Source organism: Aspergillus affinis (genome assembly GCF_023601865.1).
Source record: "Aspergillus affinis strain CMG 70 chromosome Unknown NODE_181_length_50734_cov_98_545551, whole genome shotgun sequence".
Taxonomy (NCBI): Eukaryota; Fungi; Ascomycota; class Eurotiomycetes; order Eurotiales; family Aspergillaceae; genus Aspergillus; species Aspergillus affinis.
In genome coordinates this window covers 17,464-38,148 of record NW_026515962.1, presented here as the reverse complement: position 1 = coordinate 38,148, position 20,685 = coordinate 17,464, and the positions used below count along the sequence as shown (strand labels likewise).

The 20,685-nt window shown below is 49.4% G+C and overlaps 7 protein-coding genes across 7 annotated transcripts; 3 read left to right on the top strand and 4 right to left on the bottom strand.

Moving 5' to 3' along the window:
* Positions 1 to 271: 271 nt before the first annotated feature.
* KD926_003434 (uncharacterized protein) lies at positions 272 to 3,039 on the bottom strand (the record flags this gene model as incomplete). Its single annotated transcript, XM_053094782.1, has 6 exons — positions 272 to 403; positions 463 to 1,206; positions 1,393 to 1,600; positions 1,643 to 2,010; positions 2,347 to 2,880; positions 2,965 to 3,039. 6 exons carry the CDS (start codon positions 3,037 to 3,039, stop codon positions 272 to 274), a joined length of 2,061 nt encoding a protein of 686 aa, XP_052950487.1.
* Positions 3,040 to 3,673: 634 nt separating this feature from the next.
* KD926_003433 (uncharacterized protein) lies at positions 3,674 to 9,218 on the top strand (the record flags this gene model as incomplete). Its single annotated transcript, XM_053094781.1, has 2 exons — positions 3,674 to 4,646; positions 4,708 to 9,218. The coding sequence occupies 2 exons, from the start codon at positions 3,674 to 3,676 to the stop codon at positions 9,216 to 9,218; spliced, it is 5,484 nt and encodes a 1,827-aa protein (XP_052950486.1).
* Positions 9,219 to 9,330: 112 nt separating this feature from the next.
* Positions 9,331 to 9,729, bottom strand: KD926_003432 (uncharacterized protein; the record flags this gene model as incomplete). The annotated part of the gene is made up of 1 exon (XM_053094780.1): positions 9,331 to 9,729. The coding sequence occupies one exon, from the start codon at positions 9,727 to 9,729 to the stop codon at positions 9,331 to 9,333; it is 399 nt and encodes a 132-aa protein (XP_052950485.1).
* A 2,293-nt stretch (positions 9,730 to 12,022) lies between these two features.
* Positions 12,023 to 12,440, bottom strand: KD926_003431 (uncharacterized protein; the record flags this gene model as incomplete). The annotated part of the gene is made up of 2 exons (XM_053094779.1): positions 12,023 to 12,074; positions 12,139 to 12,440. The coding sequence occupies 2 exons, from the start codon at positions 12,438 to 12,440 to the stop codon at positions 12,023 to 12,025; spliced, it is 354 nt and encodes a 117-aa protein (XP_052950484.1).
* Positions 12,441 to 13,829: 1,389 nt separating this feature from the next.
* KD926_003430 (2EXR domain-containing protein) lies at positions 13,830 to 14,339 on the top strand (the record flags this gene model as incomplete). Its single annotated transcript, XM_053094778.1, has 1 exon — positions 13,830 to 14,339. The coding sequence occupies one exon, from the start codon at positions 13,830 to 13,832 to the stop codon at positions 14,337 to 14,339; it is 510 nt and encodes a 169-aa protein (XP_052950483.1).
* A 2,912-nt stretch (positions 14,340 to 17,251) lies between these two features.
* On the bottom strand, positions 17,252 to 18,274 carry KD926_003429 (endo-1,4-beta-xylanase; the record flags this gene model as incomplete). Its single annotated transcript, XM_053094776.1, has 1 exon — positions 17,252 to 18,274. One exon carries the CDS (start codon positions 18,272 to 18,274, stop codon positions 17,252 to 17,254), a length of 1,023 nt encoding a protein of 340 aa, XP_052950482.1.
* A 946-nt stretch (positions 18,275 to 19,220) lies between these two features.
* KD926_003428 (glycosyltransferase) lies at positions 19,221 to 20,193 on the top strand (the record flags this gene model as incomplete). The annotated part of the gene is made up of 2 exons (XM_053094775.1): positions 19,221 to 19,329; positions 19,385 to 20,193. 2 exons carry the CDS (start codon positions 19,221 to 19,223, stop codon positions 20,191 to 20,193), a joined length of 918 nt encoding a protein of 305 aa, XP_052950481.1.
* Between the last annotated feature and the right edge of the window lie 492 nt (positions 20,194 to 20,685).

Genomic DNA, 20,685 nt, shown 5'->3' with positions numbered 1-20,685 from the left:
TATCGTAGGCCGCCCTAACTGGTGTTCCCTCTATGTTCGCTATGTTCTTTGAAAACAGCAACGAATGACCAATGAAGCTCTCAGCTACTATTCCCTAAACCAACAACGCCTTTTCTCCCAAGCCGCCCAGACTCGCCGAAATATCCCAAGAGTCAACATCAATCTGGCCTCACCGCCGCTAGATACTCTCTATAACGCGCAAAGCCTTGGGAATTGTCCCTAGACCCTGCAAATCACCTACTGAGCGAACAAAGTCACGAAACAATGATTCCTAGTCTTCACCCGCTAAGCATCCGGCTACACAAAAGGGCAAAGCCAGTGTGCGTAGCACAGCCGGAGAAACGACTTTTGTCAAGAGATCAACGATGCGGGCAACACTATCACGGACTTCGGGATTAGCCGTCTGCCAACCCGAAAGAACGATATGGAGATACGCGTGTGTAGCGTAGGCCTGTGAGTAACCAAATTAGATTCGTCCGGCAGATCGTTAAAGATGCCAAACAAAGGGAGCCCGAGTCCCTGTCGTGTTCTCTTGGGATTATGGCTCCGACATTGCGCAACCTCGAGATTTTGAAGTTGGTCAAGGCCATCTTGCAGCTGCCGATCAATCTGGTTAGCACGCTGTGCGAGTTGTAGCATCGACAACGTGTCACGTTTCTTCATGTATTTCTTCCACTTATGGAGGGACACGACCTCGCCTATAAATACCAACGCCCAGTTGTGACATCCAATAAAGCCCGTCAAATCCAATGTCGGGTCTCCTTGGGGATTCACATTATTAATCAACAACTCAGCGTGGTATTCAGCCAGCCGTGGCGGCTGTTCCAGCGAGATACTGGCGATGATGTCATATAAGAGGAGCATAGCAGAAGAAAAGCAGAACGCGGCCTGGGAGGAATTCCAAGGCGAGATTTGAGATGGACTAGCCACGAATGATGGATCGTGCAATTGATCAAGAATTCCAGCGATCTTGCCCGAAGACGACCAGGCTCTGCCATGATGCTGGGAAATCTGTCCGAAAACGACGCTGGCAGCATCCAGGTCTCTCCTGACGGAATCGACGCTTGAAAGCGTCAACAGTTGCACAATGCTCACCAACAGATGAGCTCTTTCAGTGGGGTCGCCTGGATTATCCCAATGACTGATCTGGTGTATGTCGAGCTGCACATTTTTGATCGCCATGTTTGTCTGCGCGTGCAGCTGGTCCTATGCGACCGGGGTACATGCCTGGGGAATTGAGGTGTGGCTAACTGGAACCACCGAAAAAAAGTATGCCGCTTGGCTGATAACTATATGATAGATGGCCTTTTTCTTCAGGGACATGACCAAGAGCCAACCACGGCCGCCCTCGAGGATAGTCGGTCTGCAAAAGGGAAAGAGTGTCGGGAGAACATAATCTAGGTAAGCCATGAAAAGGCTGAGCTCTAACTCATTTCCAAGACCCTCCGAGGCTGTGTTGGCATTTGTCGCACTCGAGTCTTGCAGATCGAGCCCCTCCCTGTCAAATCGCACATCCAACTGCATATTCGTGCTGTATGGAAGCAGACCGACATCAGGGGCACGGCTGGTGGGAGGCGGTTGGTCAGGGACCGAGCCTTGCCTTAAGTCACTCGCTCAGCTAGTCGAGGTACTGGGCCCGAACGGAGCTTGTTGCGACTCTCCCATGTCCTCATCCAGATCCCTTTCAATAGCTCCACTCAATTTCTTCTGCCGGCGCCGTCTGGCACTCTTTTTGACTTCGTTCTTCAACTGCTTTGTCATGTCGCGCTGCCTGGGGCCGTTGTCCATCCACTCGGGAGATCGCACGGCAAAATTACAGGTGATCTCCAAACTTCTACAGTTTCCACAGATCGGACGCGACTTGTCGCACTTCTTGCGACGAGGTCGGCAGGCCCAGCAGCCCGAGGAGCCCCCTTGCCTCATTTTTGGCATGATTGCCTCCAAATCTATCGGATGGAGCAGAGTGGACAGGTCGCCGAAGAGTCCTGGTTCTTCAAGGGGCCGCAGTGTCTTCAGGGTAGGTGGCACTCAAGCTTTCCTGGTCGAGGCCTGCAGAATGTCAAAATTAAGAAGTTGGAGAACGAAAGGAGCCGAAGTCCGACGGTCCCGCAGGTAATTCGAATTTCCGAACTACGGTTCTACCTTCTGACCAAATATACAAGGAATTCCAATAGTGCAACCAAAATTGAGGCATTTGATTTCTAAGAAATTTAATAAACCACGTACAACATGGGATTGCTACTCCAAGAGATTTTGAGACCAATTTCGATTCTCCGTACCGAGCACGGTGGCCTAAATGTCTTCCTCCGAGGATAGCCTACGCGGGCTCCGTGCCAACCGACTCACGGCGGACATCTTGCCCACCCACTCCGTCATTCCACTCTCAGCTGCGTCGACGAGCCATCTTGCCAGGGCTCCTCTCGTTTGCGACCCAGTCCAGCCATTCTCGCCGATCCACCCCACAAAGGCCTCGACATCCCGATCCGTCTTCCAACTTGCGTGGTCGGAATTTCCGGGAATATGCGCGATCCGAAAGACCGTCCAGTCAATATCATGGGCCTCGTGGTCGAACACGGCGGCAATGTTCAGTACGTTCTGGTATGCGGTGTTGGCGATTAGCCGTACGAAGAGCGCCGCCATAGGCCGGAGAAAGGTCTGGTGGTCTTCTGGCCGCACGATTGAGAGGGTCCCCATGGCAAAAATCCGACGGACCCCGTTTTGGCGCATCAAGGGGAAAACAGATGACTGGTAGTAGTCGGCGAGCAGCGCCGGGGTGATACCGCGCTCGTGAAGGTTGGGCCCGAGAAGTGAAAGTATGACGGAGCTTTGCGCAACGGCCTGGGAGAGTGCCGCCAGGTCATGGATCTCGCCGGCGATGATCTAGTTAGGGGCGGCAGGCGACAGGTTAGACGAGTTATAACACCAAGTGATATGGAACACGGGTCTGGGCCAAGGAGAAAATACCTCCAAATCTGGATTTGAGGCTATATCTTCAGGAATCTTGGAAGGGTTTCGGGCATATGCAACGGTAGCATGCATGCTTGCGGTAGAGAAGCTCTCGCAGAAGACAAATACCCGCGGGACCAGTGGCCCCTAACACCAGTACTTTTGAGCCTGACATTGCGGAAATGCAGAAAAGAACGATGATGATTCCGACCGAAGAGGATGGACAGCATCTTTTTACTACTTTCCCGGGGCCAAACTATGCCCTTCCCATTTGATAGAATAGAGGCGATTCGGCGCGCGGCTTATTGAGCGCGCGGGTTTACTTCTTGGCTCACGTCACGGTTTCGAAGGTGAGTGACTAGTGTAAAAATATATACGGGGCGACGGATTAGCAGGATGGGAGGACTGCTAAAGGAGAAAAAAAGCAAGAATCGTCTCACAACCAGATTCGCCTGACGGTGTGTATGACTAAAAGGGACCAGAAATAGGATCAGGAAGACTATGAGTCCACCGACCATCCCAGTAAGCGCCGATGCCCGGTCATTGGCAGCTCTTCAGCCTCGCCCGCATTGACCCCTCCACGATGACCTGGACTCCAACAGTCGACGCTATCCTCCGTGAAAACTGCATTGATCGACTATCGACCTCTACTATCGATCGCTGTGTCGAAGAAAACACCTACCGCCAAACAATCCAGCGGGGATGAATTCCTAACATGCCCACCAACATGCCCACCCACGACGACTACGCGCTGGGATGGGTCTGTGCACTGGCCCTGGAGATGACGGCGGCGATCGCGATGCTCGACGAGAGGCACCCGCCGCTGCAGTCTCCGCCTACGGACGACAACGCCTACACGCTTGGGTCAATCGCCGGTCATAATGTGGTGATCGCCGGTCTCCTGTTGGGGAGCTACGGGACCATCTCAGCGACCACGGTGCTATCCCAGATGCGATCCACCTTTCCGCGGCTCGAGGTGGGCCTGATGGTAGGCATCGGCGGTGGCGTTCCTAGCGAGAGCCACGATATTCGCTTAGGCGATGTGGTGGTGAGCAAACCCACGGGGTCGTGCAGCGGTGTCGTGCAGTATGATGCTGGAAAAGCCCTCCAGGGGGGCCGGTTCGAGCCAACGGGCACTCTGAACCAGCCTCCGCAGCTGCTGCTGACCCATCTCTCGCTCCTGCAGGCGGAGATGATGAGTCGAATCGGGGAGGCGGGAGGGTTGATCTGGTCGGGGGTACAGCAGGTGCTGGACAGGAATCAGGACTTGCAGGCGAAGTTCGGCTGCCCTGGTCCGGACGGGGATACCTTGTTCCTGGCGAAGTACCCCCATAGAGCCGAGGGCGGCCTAAACGACTCCTGTGTAGGATGCGATCGGCGTGAGACGGTGTCACGTACCCCTCGACCCTCGATGGAGCCCCATGTTCACTATGGGATCATCGCCTCGGGAGACCAGGTGATGAAGGACTCGGAGGCTCGGGACCGGCTGGGTCAGGAGCTTGGGATCCTGTGTTTTGAGATGGAAGCAGCAGGCCTGATGAACCAGCTCCCGTCATTGGTCGTTCGTGGCATCTGCGACTATGCCGACTCCCACAAGAACAAGGAATGGCAGGGATACGCGGCCCTTACCGCAGCGGTATTCTCAAAGCTATTACTGTCGAGGCTGAAGCCCAGGTCTTTGAAACAGTGGAACAAGCGCCGTGAGTAGCAAACAAGGTCACCCTTCGGGAAATCGACGCGCTAATGTCCAGTATTGCACAGGGGAGATGAACGCCGAGAAAAGGGTGTGCTTCGCAGCCTTGTTCCACTCAGATCCCCAGGAGGATAAAGACGCACTAAAGCGTCGCAAAGGCGAGCGCGCAGCAGACACTAGCGATTGGATCCTGGACACTAATGAGCTACGCCAGTGGCTCGGGGTCCAGGAACTGCCAAGCACCAAGCCCAGCCTCGACTTGGTGACAGGCGACGTCGATCTCAGGGCAAAGCTCTTGTGGCTGTACGGCAACCCGGGCACGGGAAAGTCGACGATGGTGATCACAATGACCGAGGACCTTCCCAAACGCTCGTTCTTCGACAGTACCAAGTCCCTGGCGTATTTCTTCTGTGACTCTAGTTCGGCTAAAAGACGCAGCGCGATTTCCATCCTGCGGGGGCTCCTGTACCAACTGATCAGAGGACGACCGGAATGGATCGAGATGCTGTGGGCCAAATATGAAGAGAAAGGAGAGGCCGTTTTCTCCTCGTTCGATTCATTGTGGTCGGTGTTGATGAGTATCGGGGCGGACGCAGCCAGTGGGGACAAATACTGCATCATCGACGCGCTCGATGAGTGTGAGCCAAAGTCCCAAGACATGCTCCTCGCTCAGCTCAATCAGACCTTCCTGAGCCCCAACCGGGCAAATGGCCACCTCCGCTTGCACATCCTGATTACGAGCCGGCCCTATCCGGAAATCGGGCGCCATTTGAGCCGATTCAGAAACCAGGATCTCTCTCGTTATCCCCGGCTGGCTGCAGATCTGAAAATCTTTGTTCAATCCAAGGTTGCTGAGTTACACGACAAGAACCGGTACTCAGAAAAGGTTACCGCCCAGGTCTCCGAGATCATAGAAGATAAAGCCGAAGGAACCTTCCTCTGGGTAGGAATCGCCTGCGTGGAGTTGGCCTCTGTCCGGTCGAGGAATGCAGTCCAAACCCTTCAGCGGCTACCCAGAGGGCTGCACGCTTTATATCAAAACCTCCTTGAAACCGCGTTCACCCGTGACGGTGGCGAGGAGCATCAGACAATCTTGCAGATCATGGGTGTCGTGGCGATCACTCAGCAGCCACTCAGTGTCGCCGAGCTGGCGGTTGCATGTAACCTCTATCCAGATGAAGACCGTGAAAGTCGCCTGAACTTTACGCGCGAAGACATTGAGTTGTGTCGCCTGATGGTCATCGTGCAAGATGGGATTGTTCGGCTGCTCCATAAGTCGGTAAGAGATTTCTTGCTCCGCCGGGGGGAAGATGGTGGGCAATTGATCGACCATCTGAGGGCGCACGCGAGACTGGCCTATCGCTGCCTCGATATCTGGCTGGAAAACCATGATTGTCTGCCCCCATGGGGTGAGTCTCGACATCCTGAGGATGGCTTTCTCCAATACGCGTCCCAATATTGGGGAGTGCACGCCCATCACGCCCAGTCCGAATTCCAGCTGCTGAAGCGACATGAGAGCTTCTTCTGTACAGAATCAAAGGCCAGGACGGCGTGGGCCACCTGGGGCGGGGATATCAATGCAGAATTTGCTAGTTCTGAGCAAATCTCGGCATTACATGTGGCAGCAGCATTTGGGATTGTTGGGCTGGTGAAATTCGCTTTAGACCAGATCCAGCACGGCCGGACCTTCTTCCAGTGGCTAATGCCACAGTCACGGTTTGACGACAATCTCTTCGCTGGCAGGGACTTGCCTAGCCCCCTGCAGCTGGCAGCCAGGCGAGGGCACGTCGAGGTCATGAAACTACTGCTGAACAACAAGGTGAGCAGAATGACAATACGAGCGGACGTGGTCGAAGAAGCAGCCCAGCATGAAGAGCACGGTGAGCAGATGGTGGCGATCCTACTCGCCCAGGGTGGGAGCGAAGTGGAGATTGACCAGACTGTTCTTGAAGCTGCGGCTCGGAATCAATCACATGGGCGATCCATTCTGTCGATGCTTCTCGATCGAGATCCGGGCATCTCAATTAGCCCGAACCTCCAGGTAGGTGTTACGAAGAAGCCGGTCGTGACTGGGCTAGCCATGTCTCGACTGACCGAGTTGTATGCCGGTGGAACCCGGCGCCCTCGTCAACTCATGGTCAACGAAGTAATAATTCACGCGGTCATTCGAAATCAGGGGAATGGGTCGTCCATAATGGCTATGCTACTGGATCGCCTTGGGGACAAAATGCAGCTGGATGACTTCATGGTAGAGGATATGTGCGCGTATCTGGACACAAGGACCGTGCAACTCTTTCTGAGTCGAAACAGGACCCGAAAATCATTGACCTCTGGGTTGATCAGGTCGGCCACGCGCAACCGCTTTCAGGCAGGCGAGATTATGACTCTTCTGCTCGAGCAATGCAATCTTGCGGGTGTTTGTCCGCAACTGATTCTTGAAAAGATGTGCGAGGTCGCCAGCCTCGACCTGATCGGAGAATTCCTCGACCGACAACAGCGCCAGCTCCTGATCACCCACAGTGTGGTTTCTACCCTTAGGAAGCGACCCGCACTCGGGGAAGGAGCGATTCATCTTCTCTTGGACCAATGCCAGCGGCCAACGTGGGTCGTTGCTATCCGGATATTGTCTACATTCGGCACGGACATAGCTCGCACTTTGCTCGGGAAATACGACCAGATCAGACTCTCGAGGTTGAAAATCAAGGAAATTTCGGAGAATCGAGTAGGAGATGCTGTTATGAAGTCAGTATTGCTTCACTCCCCGCTAGTTTATCTGGGTCAAGCAGAGATTGCTTTGATTTGCCAGATCTTCAGTCTTGACGTGATCCAAGGCCTGTTGAGTCAACAGGGTGGCATTGATATAACGAGGATTACCGTTGAGAGCATTTACAAGAACAACAACGGCAAAGAAGCTATCATGGCCTTGCTTCGGCAGCGCGGTATGGGCAAAACCATGCCAATGGATGCGATTCTCAAAGTTTGTCAGCTGTTCGATTCCGAAGTTGTTGACTTCCTCACACAGCAATGGCAGAAAATCGTAGTTTCCCACGATCTCATTCATGCTGTCTTGGCGAACGAGCAGCACGGCGAGAGTGTGATGATCACAATCGCTCGGCAAGCCGACCCATGGCTGATAGACCCAAAGTCTGTCGCCTCACTTTGTCGTCTATTTAGCCCATCGGTTATCGACCAACTACCGAGTATTTTTGCCTCCGAGGTTGTTGTTTATTCAGCAGCACAAAACTTCCTATGTGGCAGAGATATCATGGTGTTGCTGCTCACCAAGTGTAACCAAGGGGTTCACCATCTAACCTCAGATGCGGCCGTGGCGGTATCCGAGGTCTTTTCCGGAGACTTCGAGATAGCCACACTTCTGGATCAAAATTTGGTGTATCTATCTCCAACGCAGTGGGAAGGCATGTTAATCGAAAACCCTGAAAACCTCGCCAGTACTTTAACGTTCTGCGACGCAAATCACATTTCCGTCATGTTCGATCAACCACACAGTTCCCCGGTTACTGAGGATATTCTGGTTTCTGGCGCCCGAAATGTCGTTGATGCAAAGAACGTGATGCTGCTGCTTGTTGATAAGTTCCAAGGACAGCCGTGCCCCAGCAGTGCCGTGCTTGAAGCCGCTGCAGGTAACGAAACCTACGCTAAGGATGTAATGGAAGTCCTCCTAGATTGGAAGTGGAATACGTTTCACATACATAAAACACTTGTCAAGAAAGCAGCAGTCAATACCCACAGTGGGGTAGATGTGATCGAATTATTGTTAAACCGATTCCCACAGCATATTTATCTTCCGGAATGGATACTTGAGGCGGCGTTCGTAAGTGAGAAAAGGGCTGAAGATATCATCACGCTGCTCTGCGACTTCAGACCCAGGAAGGCGATCAGAATTACTACAGGGATCGTCAGGATCGCGTCCGCAACAAACAAAGACAGTACCCTCTCTCAGATTCTCGGCTATCCTCGAACACAGGTGAACATGCAGTGGGAGGCGATGGCCGCAATATGCCAGCTTTTTGACTGTAGTGTTGTCTCCTCACTTCTGGCCCATCTTGGCCGCGAGATTATACTCCCAGACGATGTCATTGAAGCAGCCGCAACGAACTGTGTGCATGGAAAGGCGGTTTTGGAATTGATCCTGCGACACCAGCAGCCCACACAACAAACGATTGAAAAGGGTCTTTTGGCCGCCGCCGCCGCCGACGTAAGGGACACATTTGCCTTTCTCGTTACGCGGAGGGATGAGAATGTTCCTATTCCTGAGGATATCATATGTGCGGCGGCCGGCAACAGATGGGGAAGATGCGAAGTGTTATCCCTCCTTCTCGACGACCTCAAATACAGCGCACCCATCACGGAAAGAGTGTTCGTCGCCGCTGCTCAGTATGGCAAAGAGGCAGTCTTCTTCCTTCTCAATCGGTGTGGTCTAATTTTGATCTCGGACAACATCTTCCAGGCAGCAGCTAGCAATGAAATACACGGGAAGTATCTACTGGACCGATTCGAACGGCATCAGCGGGAAGTCCTGATCATAGAAAATCGCTTCAGTAAAAACCGCTCTGTATAGGCATGCCAGTCTTTCTTTGTCTTTTTTTTTTTCTCGCTCGTCCATCAATATGTGCATACTTATTATTCGACTTTCTTAATTTACAAAAAAAATTAGAAAGAAATGCCCAGACCTAATGCTTGTGTCTATCCGAACTGTCCGATTCCGAATCCCACTGGTCATCACTTCCAGCCCTTTCCTTATATGCAGCGACGACAATCCACTGGATCTTATTTGTCTCCTTTGCCTTCTTCTCTTCTTGCTTCTGCTGCCTCCTATCAGTTCCATGACCTGGTCTCCTTCTCGACCTCCTTTCTTGCTTAGCCTGATCTTTCGTGATCATCTCATTCTGTTTCTGTTCAGCCTTACTAGCTTCCTTTGCACCCCATTTCTTCCAAAACCCATCAGGAATAGTTGTTGCCTCTACATTATCAAACGACAACAACATCACTCGTTTTCCCAATGAGCTCATGCGTTGCAAAACAGGGTGGATGTTACTTTCAGACGGACCCATTGGGCCATGGACCGGCATCTGGTGGCTAGTCTTGGAATAGGCTTTATACTCACGAGGAATAACGCAGAGCCGAGGTCCACTTGACTGCTGTGGCGGCAGCTGAGGTAACTGTGTTGGGACTTAGAATTGCCCTTGCTGGGCTGCTACTTGATTACTCGGGTAGGGTCCGTTGAGTGGGAGTGCCTGTGGTTGCTGTCCCCAATACTACTGCGGCGGGTCGTACATTTGGCTGCAATGGGATGATTGCTGTCGCCACCCGTACTGCTAGTTATACTTCTGTTCGGGTCGACTGCATTGGTGCTGTTGGTGATATTCGTACTGCTCTTGCGGTGGGCCATAGTGTTCAGGAGGATGATATTAACTTCGGCTAGAGTATCGCGATCGGCCGCTTGGTTGGCCGTATATAGGGTATTGTTCAGAAGCTACTTGACGGGCCTCTCTACTAGCTCTGAGCATGACGGAACGTCTTTTGAAGAAAGAATGAGAATGGGTGTGTAGTGATTAATGCTAGACTATCTGCTGTCCAAAACCCCTGTAAGGAATGGATCTGCCTATCTTTGACCTCCTGAAACGCGATGTATGACAAAACCCATTCTGCGCAGGGACGCGCAAAAAGGCTTATTTGCGCATAATTGCGCGTGGTAGAGCTAGATGTTAGGACTCTATCTTTTCTTGCAGCGCCGCTGCGTGAGCCTCCCAGTTAAGTCTCGTGTCTAGGTGTAGTCCCAGGACCCTGACGCTCTTGGACGGGTGCTTGGTCACTGGCCCAATATATATCGGTAAGCTAATGCCATCCCTCTTACGGCGTAAGAAGTGGATCAGTTCGTACTTTTCCGGTGCGAATTTGACTTCATTGGCGGTGGCCCACCCCAAGCATCTTTCATGTTGCGTAACCAGTGTCCGGCAGGTAGATTGCGTAGTCGGATCTCAGGCTATCATATTCGCGTTATTAACGAAGCTGACTCCGACGGCCCTTAGGTCGGTAAGGTTGCATGAGTCGATGAGATCGGAATTATAAAATAGAAAGAGAATAGGTAAAATGGAAGATCCTTGGGAGATCCCCGTCTTGGTAGGCAATGAGTCTGACCCTCTCTTCTGAAATATGAATATAACTGAGCGGTCTGTCATAAAGCTGTTTATCCAGCCGATAATGCCATCTGGGATTCCTTTCCTGCGTAGTATTTTAACAAGATTAGTCTTGATCACGTTATTAAAAGCTCCGGACATGTCTAAAGACAGCAGAGTTACTACTTGCCCTGCGTTCTATACCGTTCGTATTACAGACAGTATCAGGTCCAGAGCGAACTCAGTGGACCTGTCTATCTTGGCTCCCATTTGGCATTTCGGCAAGAGTCTCCTGGACTCTGCCAGTTCTTGCAGATATCGCGGCGTTATAGTTTCGGAGATCTTCCTAGTGTATTTAGCAGTGCTATCGGCTGCCATATTTTTGCCGTCTCCTAGAATTCTTTGCGTGGCTTATTCAGGATGGCTGTACGTGCAATCTTAAATGTCTTGGGGACATATTGGTGATCCCCGCTGGCCTGGGTCAATACTCTGAGAATGGCAATAAGGCCCACTGGATGAAGAAGTATCGTGATATTCTACAATATGAATTCGATCGATATCAGGAGCGTATCCAGCCTGAAATAGGGCTCTTATTGAATCAATCTTACCATGAACCTATAAATCATGATCTTGCTCTTCTAATTGATTCACAGGCTTCCCTTCAATCAGAGATCGACCAACCTATTTATAATATTACTCGCTATCTTGGCACAGGTTAGTCTTCTTTTTATTATTTCTATTTCTTATTAACCAATATGATAGGACTTACGAAGGGTAATCCTCGACTCTTTTGGGAAGAACATGAGCATGAGTATCCAGTGCTTGCAGCAATAGCACGTAATATTCTCTTAACGCCAGCAAGTGGTGCTGGTGTTGAGCAGCAATTTAATAGTGTTCGTAAAATGTGTTATTATTAACGAGGCTGATTAAAACCTTATACGATCTGTGAGCTAATGCTACACTCCTTTTCATCAAGATTTGATCTATAACAAAGCGAGCTTGAGATAATTAAAGAGTATCTTGAATCTGGAGATGCTACTTTGCTTAAGGAAACGTGGAAACCTTCTATCTCACTGAATGAGGTTGATCCAATAAGTGATGATGAGGAAGAAGGCTGCGATCATCAAGAGATCCTAAGCAATTCAGATCAAGAGAAAGAGTCTTGGGTGTCGGTCTAACACGACCCTATATAAATCAAAGCAACACAAAAACCACACAACACAGGAAGATGATGTACAAATACTTGTCAGAAGTCTACTACATCATCCCTCCATCCTGGTCCTGCTTCAAGTATTCGGCTATGACATTGCGGTCACACCGGAATTCTGCATCTATTAATTCACTCTGCTGCCTTCCACATACACTGTGCCATCTCCGGCAAGCTCTATAGTCCCTTCATGTCCCGTAGGATTATCGCGGGCAGGACGATGGGTCACATGAGAAGTACTACCGGTGAGGTCTTTCAGCTCACGCTCAATAAGCTCAGCGACTTCTTGACTCTGCTCGATCAGGTCTCTGGCGCCGGGGTCCGATTTGCAGGGATCAGGATCCGGGGAGCTGAGGTAAATTTTCACGTTTTCCTTAGGACCCATGAAGGACCAATCCTTCTTCAGCTTCGAGATTTGCTCATTAGCCTGATTCTTAGTGGCAGATACGTACAACATCTAGTGCGGCAAAATGCCCCCATCTCCGGTGATAACAATGCCGATGCACGTTCGAAGATTTTTGGTATAAAGCGCTTGGCCAGGCCCTGAATTTCGCGTGCCATCCTGGGGAACCGGGATTCCAGCGCGTAGGACAAGATCTCGGGCTGTGATTTCTCGTCGAGAAGGTTTTCGGCCCCGGGAAGAACTACCCTTGGAGGTTTTACATTTATCCTTGCCGTGTTTCGAGCCTTTGCCAGGGTTCTTATCACCGGGTTTGCCATTGCCATTGTTCCTCTTGTCATCGTGGCCAGAAAGGAGACCTCCTATTCCATGGCTCCCTTTACCGCTGCCAGAGCGGTGACTGCTAATCCCTCTGCTTTTGCCCGGCAGAGCAGAGGCTGATTGGAATGCAGACAGGAGCAAGAGACACAGCAGCCCGAGTGCCACGTGCCTCACCCAGAGGCCGGATAGTTTCATTGTAACGAAAAAGAAAGAAAGAAAAGAGTGATTGGAAAATTCAAAAGAGAGTGATAAAGTAAAGACTGACTGGTGATAAGGGACAAAGGAATGATAGATAGATTGGATAGATTCAAACCGGGTAATCTACGAGGTTTATATATGCAAAGTCCATTCGATCTCGCTCCCCTATGTCTCATAATGGGCATCAGATTTAGGTAAATCCCTACAATGCTCAGACATGTTGGGGGGTCAATGCTGGGTTATGTTGGGGGCAATGTTCGTCTGTGGGAGCTATGGCATGGTATTCAAGAAGTACAGTCAGACACGTTCCTGGCCCAAACAGTCTCAGGTCAGGATACTGACAAGGCACACATAAGTCTATACTTGTAGTGATAGGGCAGAATCTGGCAACTAACCAGAGCAAGTAATAGGTTTCCTGGGGCTGTACATGTATCTGTTGGTGACCTTGAATATTGCCAAGGGATTCCTTCCCCATCGAACCAAGCAGATCCTGTAGCTGAACAGGAAAACCAACATCGTCAAATGACAGGAGGGGGCCATGAAAGTTGGTGAGATTAAACGAAATTGGTATATGGGACCTCGTCCCTGAATGAGGGGAGAACCACGATCGACCGGGGGATAGCTGGGGGCCGGGCCGGCGCGAATGGGGCGGACCTTCGACCAGATTCCAGTCAAATCTCAGCTCTCCCCTTGCAGTTATATAATGAAGTGTTGGGCCCAACCTACAGGGGTATACGGACCCGAAAATACGCCCAACTTCAATCTACAAAAGTAAGTTACTCTGACTAAGCCTCAACCCCAGTCGGAGCAAGACTAATCATTGCTGGTCAGGTGTCGTCCATCTCTGTCAATCTCAACGAAAGCGCCTTTCATTAAATAGCTTGACTTTAGTTTATCCCTTATACTTCCGAGAGAGAAAAGATAACAATGACCTCTTCAAACCCAGCCTCGCAACCGCACTTGCAGATATTCAACTATCTTCGAACATCTGGGAATGAAAACTCGACGTTCCCCAGTTTCTCCCTACTGCCCCCGGAAATCCGCAGTCAAATATGGTGCCACGCGTTAAAACGGGAGCGCCTGATTAAAATCTATTTCCAGAAAGATTATCATTTCACGCCACAGCGACCTAAACCAGATGGCGAGATGCCGCGGTATCAGATTATGGTTGATAGACGAAAAGCATTGAGCACGTTGTTAAGAGTCAATCAAGAATCACGACAGACTGCGCTGCAGTTTTACCGGGTGAAGATCCTATGCAAATTCAGCTATGCTCCAGAAGATGAGTACGTCTACGAGGCAATTAGAAAGTCGGTAAATGCAAAACCGGGGGTTTTATACTTTAACCCTGAATATGATTTCCTGGAGATTGCATCCGAGTCATGGAGAGGGGACGATCTGTTTGACCTAGCATATGTGGCCGCGGTAGATGACTAAAACCGCTTATATCATCGCCTTGCTTGACCAGATCGATCATGCAACCGCATTGATTTATGACGATAAATCGTGCAATTCCGCTCATTTATGACGACCATGAAGCCCCTGAAATTGCATAAATATCGGCTTCTTTATCGTGTAGTTAGAAAGAATCAAGACCTTCATTCATTTGAATATGATCATATAACTCAGTTGAATAATCACTTCTTCGGTAGACCCACATTTCTGCCACAGCATATTATCTGAAAAAGACATGTGATCCCTTTCATGTTGGGTTACTTAATCTAGCTATTGGGGGGGTGGGTAGTCTGTCAGCGACCGACCTTGAACAAATCGATCCTGTGGATGTCGATATTCAGATTCGGCAAGTCTTTCAAGAGACCCTTACGCAGCTACGAGAAGTCTTTTTTATTACCAGAACGAGAGCAGGGCGTCGTATCTTGGGATTAATAAGCGGTATCCCAGTAACCGATTCCCGCAAATGTATCTTTAATCGATCGTTTCCAATTGTTACCGTTACACCAGTATTTGAGCGCCTGCAACACGACACTCGCTCGATTTCAGAAGATCTGAAACAAACGTATGTCGGAGGTAGACCGATACAGATAGCCTATTACTGGCAAAAACTGTTAGATAGATGGAGTGTTTCTGTTTCCCAGATTACCTACCAGTTTATCCTGGCCTTTGAACTAACTGCACCAAGTTGCGAGATCCAGGACCGTGAGAGTGCCAGCCGATGGTTACAAGCGGAAGAGGACGAGTGGACTGAGAAATAGCGGCTCGATAACGAGATCAAAAATGGATGCTGGGCCAAACGCAGCCCGAGCATTAAAAATGAATTTTATTATGAGATGGTAGGCGCTTTGGATAGGGAGAACAAATATGAGGATTTGGAAAAAGCTGTAAAGCCCGTGTTTGGCTTTTGGATCTTTCCTCTCCGGCTATTCGGGAAGATTCCATCTTCAGAGAAGGAATGTTACGAGGTGAACAGTAAACAGACTTTGGATCTGTCTGATTATTGCCCTGGGCTAGGTATCTCATTTTTTTAACCTCTATTATGCTTGACTATGAGCGGAGTATTATCTTTCGGTTTTACCAATTCTAAGAGAGCCACGCAGTTATCTTGCGACATGTCGATATCGAATGGGCGAGGTCTGGATAAGAGGAAGGTAGCTTTGAATGGAGTAGTTAGTGTTATTTTATAGTATACATTCGACCGTTCTGTATAGTGTCAAGTAGGAATGAAAAGAATTTACCTATTTCTGCTATCTGGAAAAAGGCGAAAAACAGGTATTCGTAGCGTTAACTTCTTGATATATTTCAATAAGCACAACAAAGTGTCATCAATACCATACACATTTCGATATCATGTAGGTGCTTCTACCCGCCAAGACCGTTCAGTAGGTCTGTAGGACGGTTACCGACTAAGCTACTAAAAAGGCCAGAATACCAAGTCAACGACTTGGTACGCGCATCGCTCTATATAGTGGTTCTTGGTCAGTTCGTCACACTAGCAATGCAATTTTAATGATCGTATTTATCTCTTCTGCACGGCTCCGAGGGTTTCCATAGGAGGCGGCTCATCTTCGTGATTTGTAAGGCACAAAACCCTGAAGATAGGTATGTATTGTGACAGTCTACAAAGGAGCTTAGTAAAAGACAAGTTTGTTTATGACTCGTAGTCAAGGAATTTTCCCATAGGGAGGAAAGGCTCTCTATGAGGGAGGATCCAGGGGCTCTATATACTGCCTGGGGCTTTGCCTCAGGCAGGAATGCTTGCAGGATACCTGGGAACGTTCCTCCGCACCTTCAGGAGGTCACAATTATCGTCCCCCGTAGTACGGTTTGTAGCCCCTTTCCCTCCGTTCCCTCATTCCAGGACAAATCATCCATTCATCCCTCCTTCCTTCTTTCCTGCACAGCCTCTTACTCAACGGAAGATTTCTTCTTTTCTTTATTCTATACCAATTTGCTTGGTTGTTCATTTTCGATGACTCATGTAAATTGAGAACACGCTGTGATCGGAGTCATGACGTCAAACACTTCTCATGGAGTCGACAAGACTCCTGCATAAATAGCCATTGGGCCTTAAAGCAATTATCCTATAAATTTCTATCTTCCCCCGTGAAGAAAGATCTTTTAGAACGTTCAACCATCCTGATGGATCTTGAAAATTTTTCTCAGTGTTTTTCGAACGTACGATCAACTCAACCACCTCTTATCAAGGGTTATGAAAATCATTCTGATTAACCAAAACGGAAGACGACATCTCAGCAATACAATCAATGTATGCGTGGTGCTTCCGCAATCTTTCCTTGGCATATAGCTCAGGATGAAACAGCCACGGTGCTTCCACCGCACCAAATTATAATGGCCCATCTAACGGTGACCGAAAGCGAATATTTCCTATATAAGATATGACCTAAAGACCAAAGCTCCCTTTGGCGTGCAAGATTCGGTTCGAGAGGTTTCAGGAGAGATTAGAGAAACACAAGGCACGGGGTAGATAAGCTACGACTGAAGCAGTTGGCGGTGGCATACTCGGAACAGCACGTCCTTTTGATTAAGCATACTGAGCTTTTCTTTATATAAATACGGCTAATATTATGATCGTAATGTAGTATAGATTGACCTATCAACTAGGCAAGGTAAGAGGCGAGGAAATATAGAAATATAATTTAGAAGCAGACGTATAGTGCAGTTGTCGACAAGTCTGAATCCCGAAGAGAAAGCTAGATATGCTATGTGTGTAGTCCCTTAAAGCCCTCCTTCTGACCGATAAGTGTCAAGGTCCTAACTACAGTGATCCAACATCTGATTTATCACAAACCCTGTAACACTCAAACTCTTGAGGGATCTGAGCGCAGTTTTTTAAAGCGCAATCTCTGATCACTTGATGGTGCTCGAGCTCCCTAGGGAATGCTGACGAAGTTCGTTAGGGCAGCGTGAGTGGCGTAGAACTCACGCTTGGGCTTATAGCACTGGTCGAACATCAATGGCTTTGCGCCCGGCACCCAGGTGTAGGCGTGCTTATCCGTGAAGCCCCAGAAGCTGATGTCGGTGATTCCTGCGTTGAGAGCCTCGGTGATGACGGCACCGTATGTATCGGTTTCGAGTGCGTCGTCGAGTGTGTGGACATCCATTTCAGCAATGGCCACTTCCAGTCCGAGCGCTTTGTACGAGTTGACCATCTCCGTGATGACGCCCGGTCTCGGGGCTGATCCGGGGGGTGTGATGTGCAGCTGCAGGGCAACTCCGTCGATCGGAACGCCGTGCGCCACGAGACTGGAGATCAGGTCGTAGAGTTCCTGACGCTTGCCGGGGAGTGCCTCAACAAGACCTTCGTTGATAAACAGCTTGGCGCCTGGGTCTGCTGCTCGGGCGATGCGGAAGGCATCCTCGATGTAGCCGGGTCCGAGTACCTTGGAGAAGGTGTTGTTATTCAGGCCGCCACCCTGCGTTTTGAGGGCTTCGGTGACGACATCCCACCGATCCATCTTGCCACGGTACCGGTGCATGATCACCTCAAAGTGAGACTTCATTGCAGCACGAAACGCTGTGGGGTCCGTGATGTTGAGCAGGTAGTCAGGGTTACAGCAGCTCGAGATAAGCCCGTGTCCCTTGACCACCATGTTGTTGTCTTCCGCAAAGTTGACGAGGTGGTCGATGGTATCCCAGTTATAGTGCCCTTTGGCTGGGTTGATGAACGACCATTTCATCTCATTTTCGGGAGAGAGACTGTTGAACTGGTTGGCAAGGACGGCCGCGAACTCAGTATCATTGAGGTAGGTCGGATTGATCGCTCCAGACCCGATGAGAATGTCCTTCTTAGATGCCTCCTTCCTCAGCGAGGTAGTTCCGGTGCTAGGGAACGCGTAGACTCCTTCGGCAGCGGCGAGGAGCGCGGTGATGAGTGTTCCGGCAAAGTTCTTCATGGTTCTGGTTGACGATGTGTTCTCCGTCTCTTTAGTGCTTGACTGTGTGTGAATCTTAAAGACAGTCTCGGCAGATCCAAGCGCTTTATAGCTGAGAAACTTGATGACCAGGCAGTAACATAATACCATGGACACATCGAAGGCTGATCCCTACTGCGGTGCTCGAGCAAAGTACGAACACGACAGTTCTATAGTAAACGAGCTTGCCCTCTGATTCGAGGAACCAGCTGTCTTAAAGACTAGTTAATGCATGCCAAGGTATATAGTTGAAGAAGCGCGGCAGTGCAAGAGCCGTCTCAGCCGGAGCCGAAAGCGTATGATCTCCCTGGATTTCTACAAGCGAACCCATTCGCCACTACAACGAGGTGAATATGGAATGTTCTTGTTCGTATACCGCGTTCTGCTACAGACCAACGTTACTATTACGCCACTGACCACTCGCAATTACCTACATGACGTATAAACCAGCAGTTTCGCTCGTACTAAGCTACCAATATTCAGGAGACTGTCACCGCAACTTACTATGTGGATATAACAATGAGTGAACTATTAATTAAAAAGCGCGATTTTATTCCTGTACCCCTTTTGGTAGCCAGTGACTGTGGGTCCCAAGATAATTATAAAGCAGCACCCTTTCCAAGATGCCTAGGCTCGTTACTTGTTCCAAAAGCCTCGCAATTGGTCGAGGATAACCATGGGTTGGACGTGTACGAATACGCCCCACATTCCGTTTTAAGCTTAAGATTAGCCTGAACTTCAACCAAACAAAAAAAGAAGCGGGTCGTATTCGTTTATTGGAAGTTGAAGAAAGTTCAATGTCGTAATCAATGGTCAATGGTCAAACATCATTTCCAAATGCTTGCAATCTGAATATTCCTTTGCTCGGTCATCTTTATTGATCTTCTTGCGCCTTTTATTTCATCTCATCTACAAAATTCTCGCGAATATGTCTGGCAATGGTTATTCCGGAGATGTTTTCGAGCTACCTGGTGAGCCTATCATGGAGGCACCTGCCCATCCCCCGACAGCGGGTAAGAGTGGCATCAATCTGAATGGTACATTTACTCTTTCTTTCTTCTTTTGGTTTTTCACCGTTTTCTTTCGCTATAGGTATGTTGATGCAGGTTTTGTCGTTCGATTTATTGATTTATGACCTGCGGCAACTAGATACTGGCCGCGTTGATATCGACTGGGACTCAAAGTTCGTACGAGGGCTCTTGAAGCTCTATACTGGTCCTTTCCTAAGAGTTCCTACTACACCACCGCCTGAATATTCTGAGCAGGATGCCGATGCTACCACCGTTAGGCTCGATCACATGTCGGAATATCTAGAACCAAGTAGGGAAAATGCAAAAGGTTGGGTCGTCAAGTTGAACATTGTAATCCAAGTTGTGGGAAGTCGGGGTGACGTTCAACCTTTCATTGCCCTCGGAAATGAACTTATGCGATACGGACATCGCGTGCGTCTGGCTACACACAACATGTTCGAAGATTTCGTCAGGGAACCGGGATTGGAGTTCTACCCAATTGGAGGCGACCCAAGAGAGCTGATGGCATACATGGTCAAGACTCCGGGGCTCATCCCTAACATGGAGAGTTTTCGAGCTGGCGAGATCCGTCGCAAGCGCGTCATGATTCGAGAGATGCCCGATGGTTGCTGGAGCTCATGTATAGAGCCGGATATGGTAACAGGTCATCCATTCGTGGCCGATGCTATCATCGCTAACCCACCGAGCTTTGCACACGTTCACTGTGCTCAAGCGCTCAGCGTTCCGGTACATTTGATGTTTACTATACCTTGGAGCAATACAAAGTCTTTTCCACATCCCCTGGCGAACTTCGACGCCGTCGATCCAGATCAGGGTTTCAAGAACTACGCCTCGTACGATCTTGTCAACTGGCTTACATGGCAAGGGTGAGGCTCTATTTAAACCCCAATAGGGCTACAGCGTACTAATCCATTCCGTTAGCGCTAAAGACACCTGGGATATGCTGCAAATGTGCTGGATTGATACCTATCTAGGCCCTCCAGATTTGATTACACATGACGCCGGAAAGAACTTCGTAAGCAAAGAATTCAAGACCTATGCAAGGACTATAAATATTAGCACAAGAAGCATCCCTATTGAAGTACACAACTCGATAGGCATAATTGAAAGATACTGTCAACCGTATGTGACCGCTAGTCACATAGGAGACCTTCCTATTCCGGATATCGGTATTGGTAACTACCGATCCCCGAGGATTATGCAGAGTTTTCTGTTATTTCCATGGTTCAAAAGTTATGTCTCTTCTAACTGCCTTTTAGGCTAGATTGCTTATTATTCTTTATGTATTTAAACCTTTTAAATTATTCGTTTTATCTCGGAAAAACGTCTATGAATCTCTATTAATTAAATTATTAACGTGAA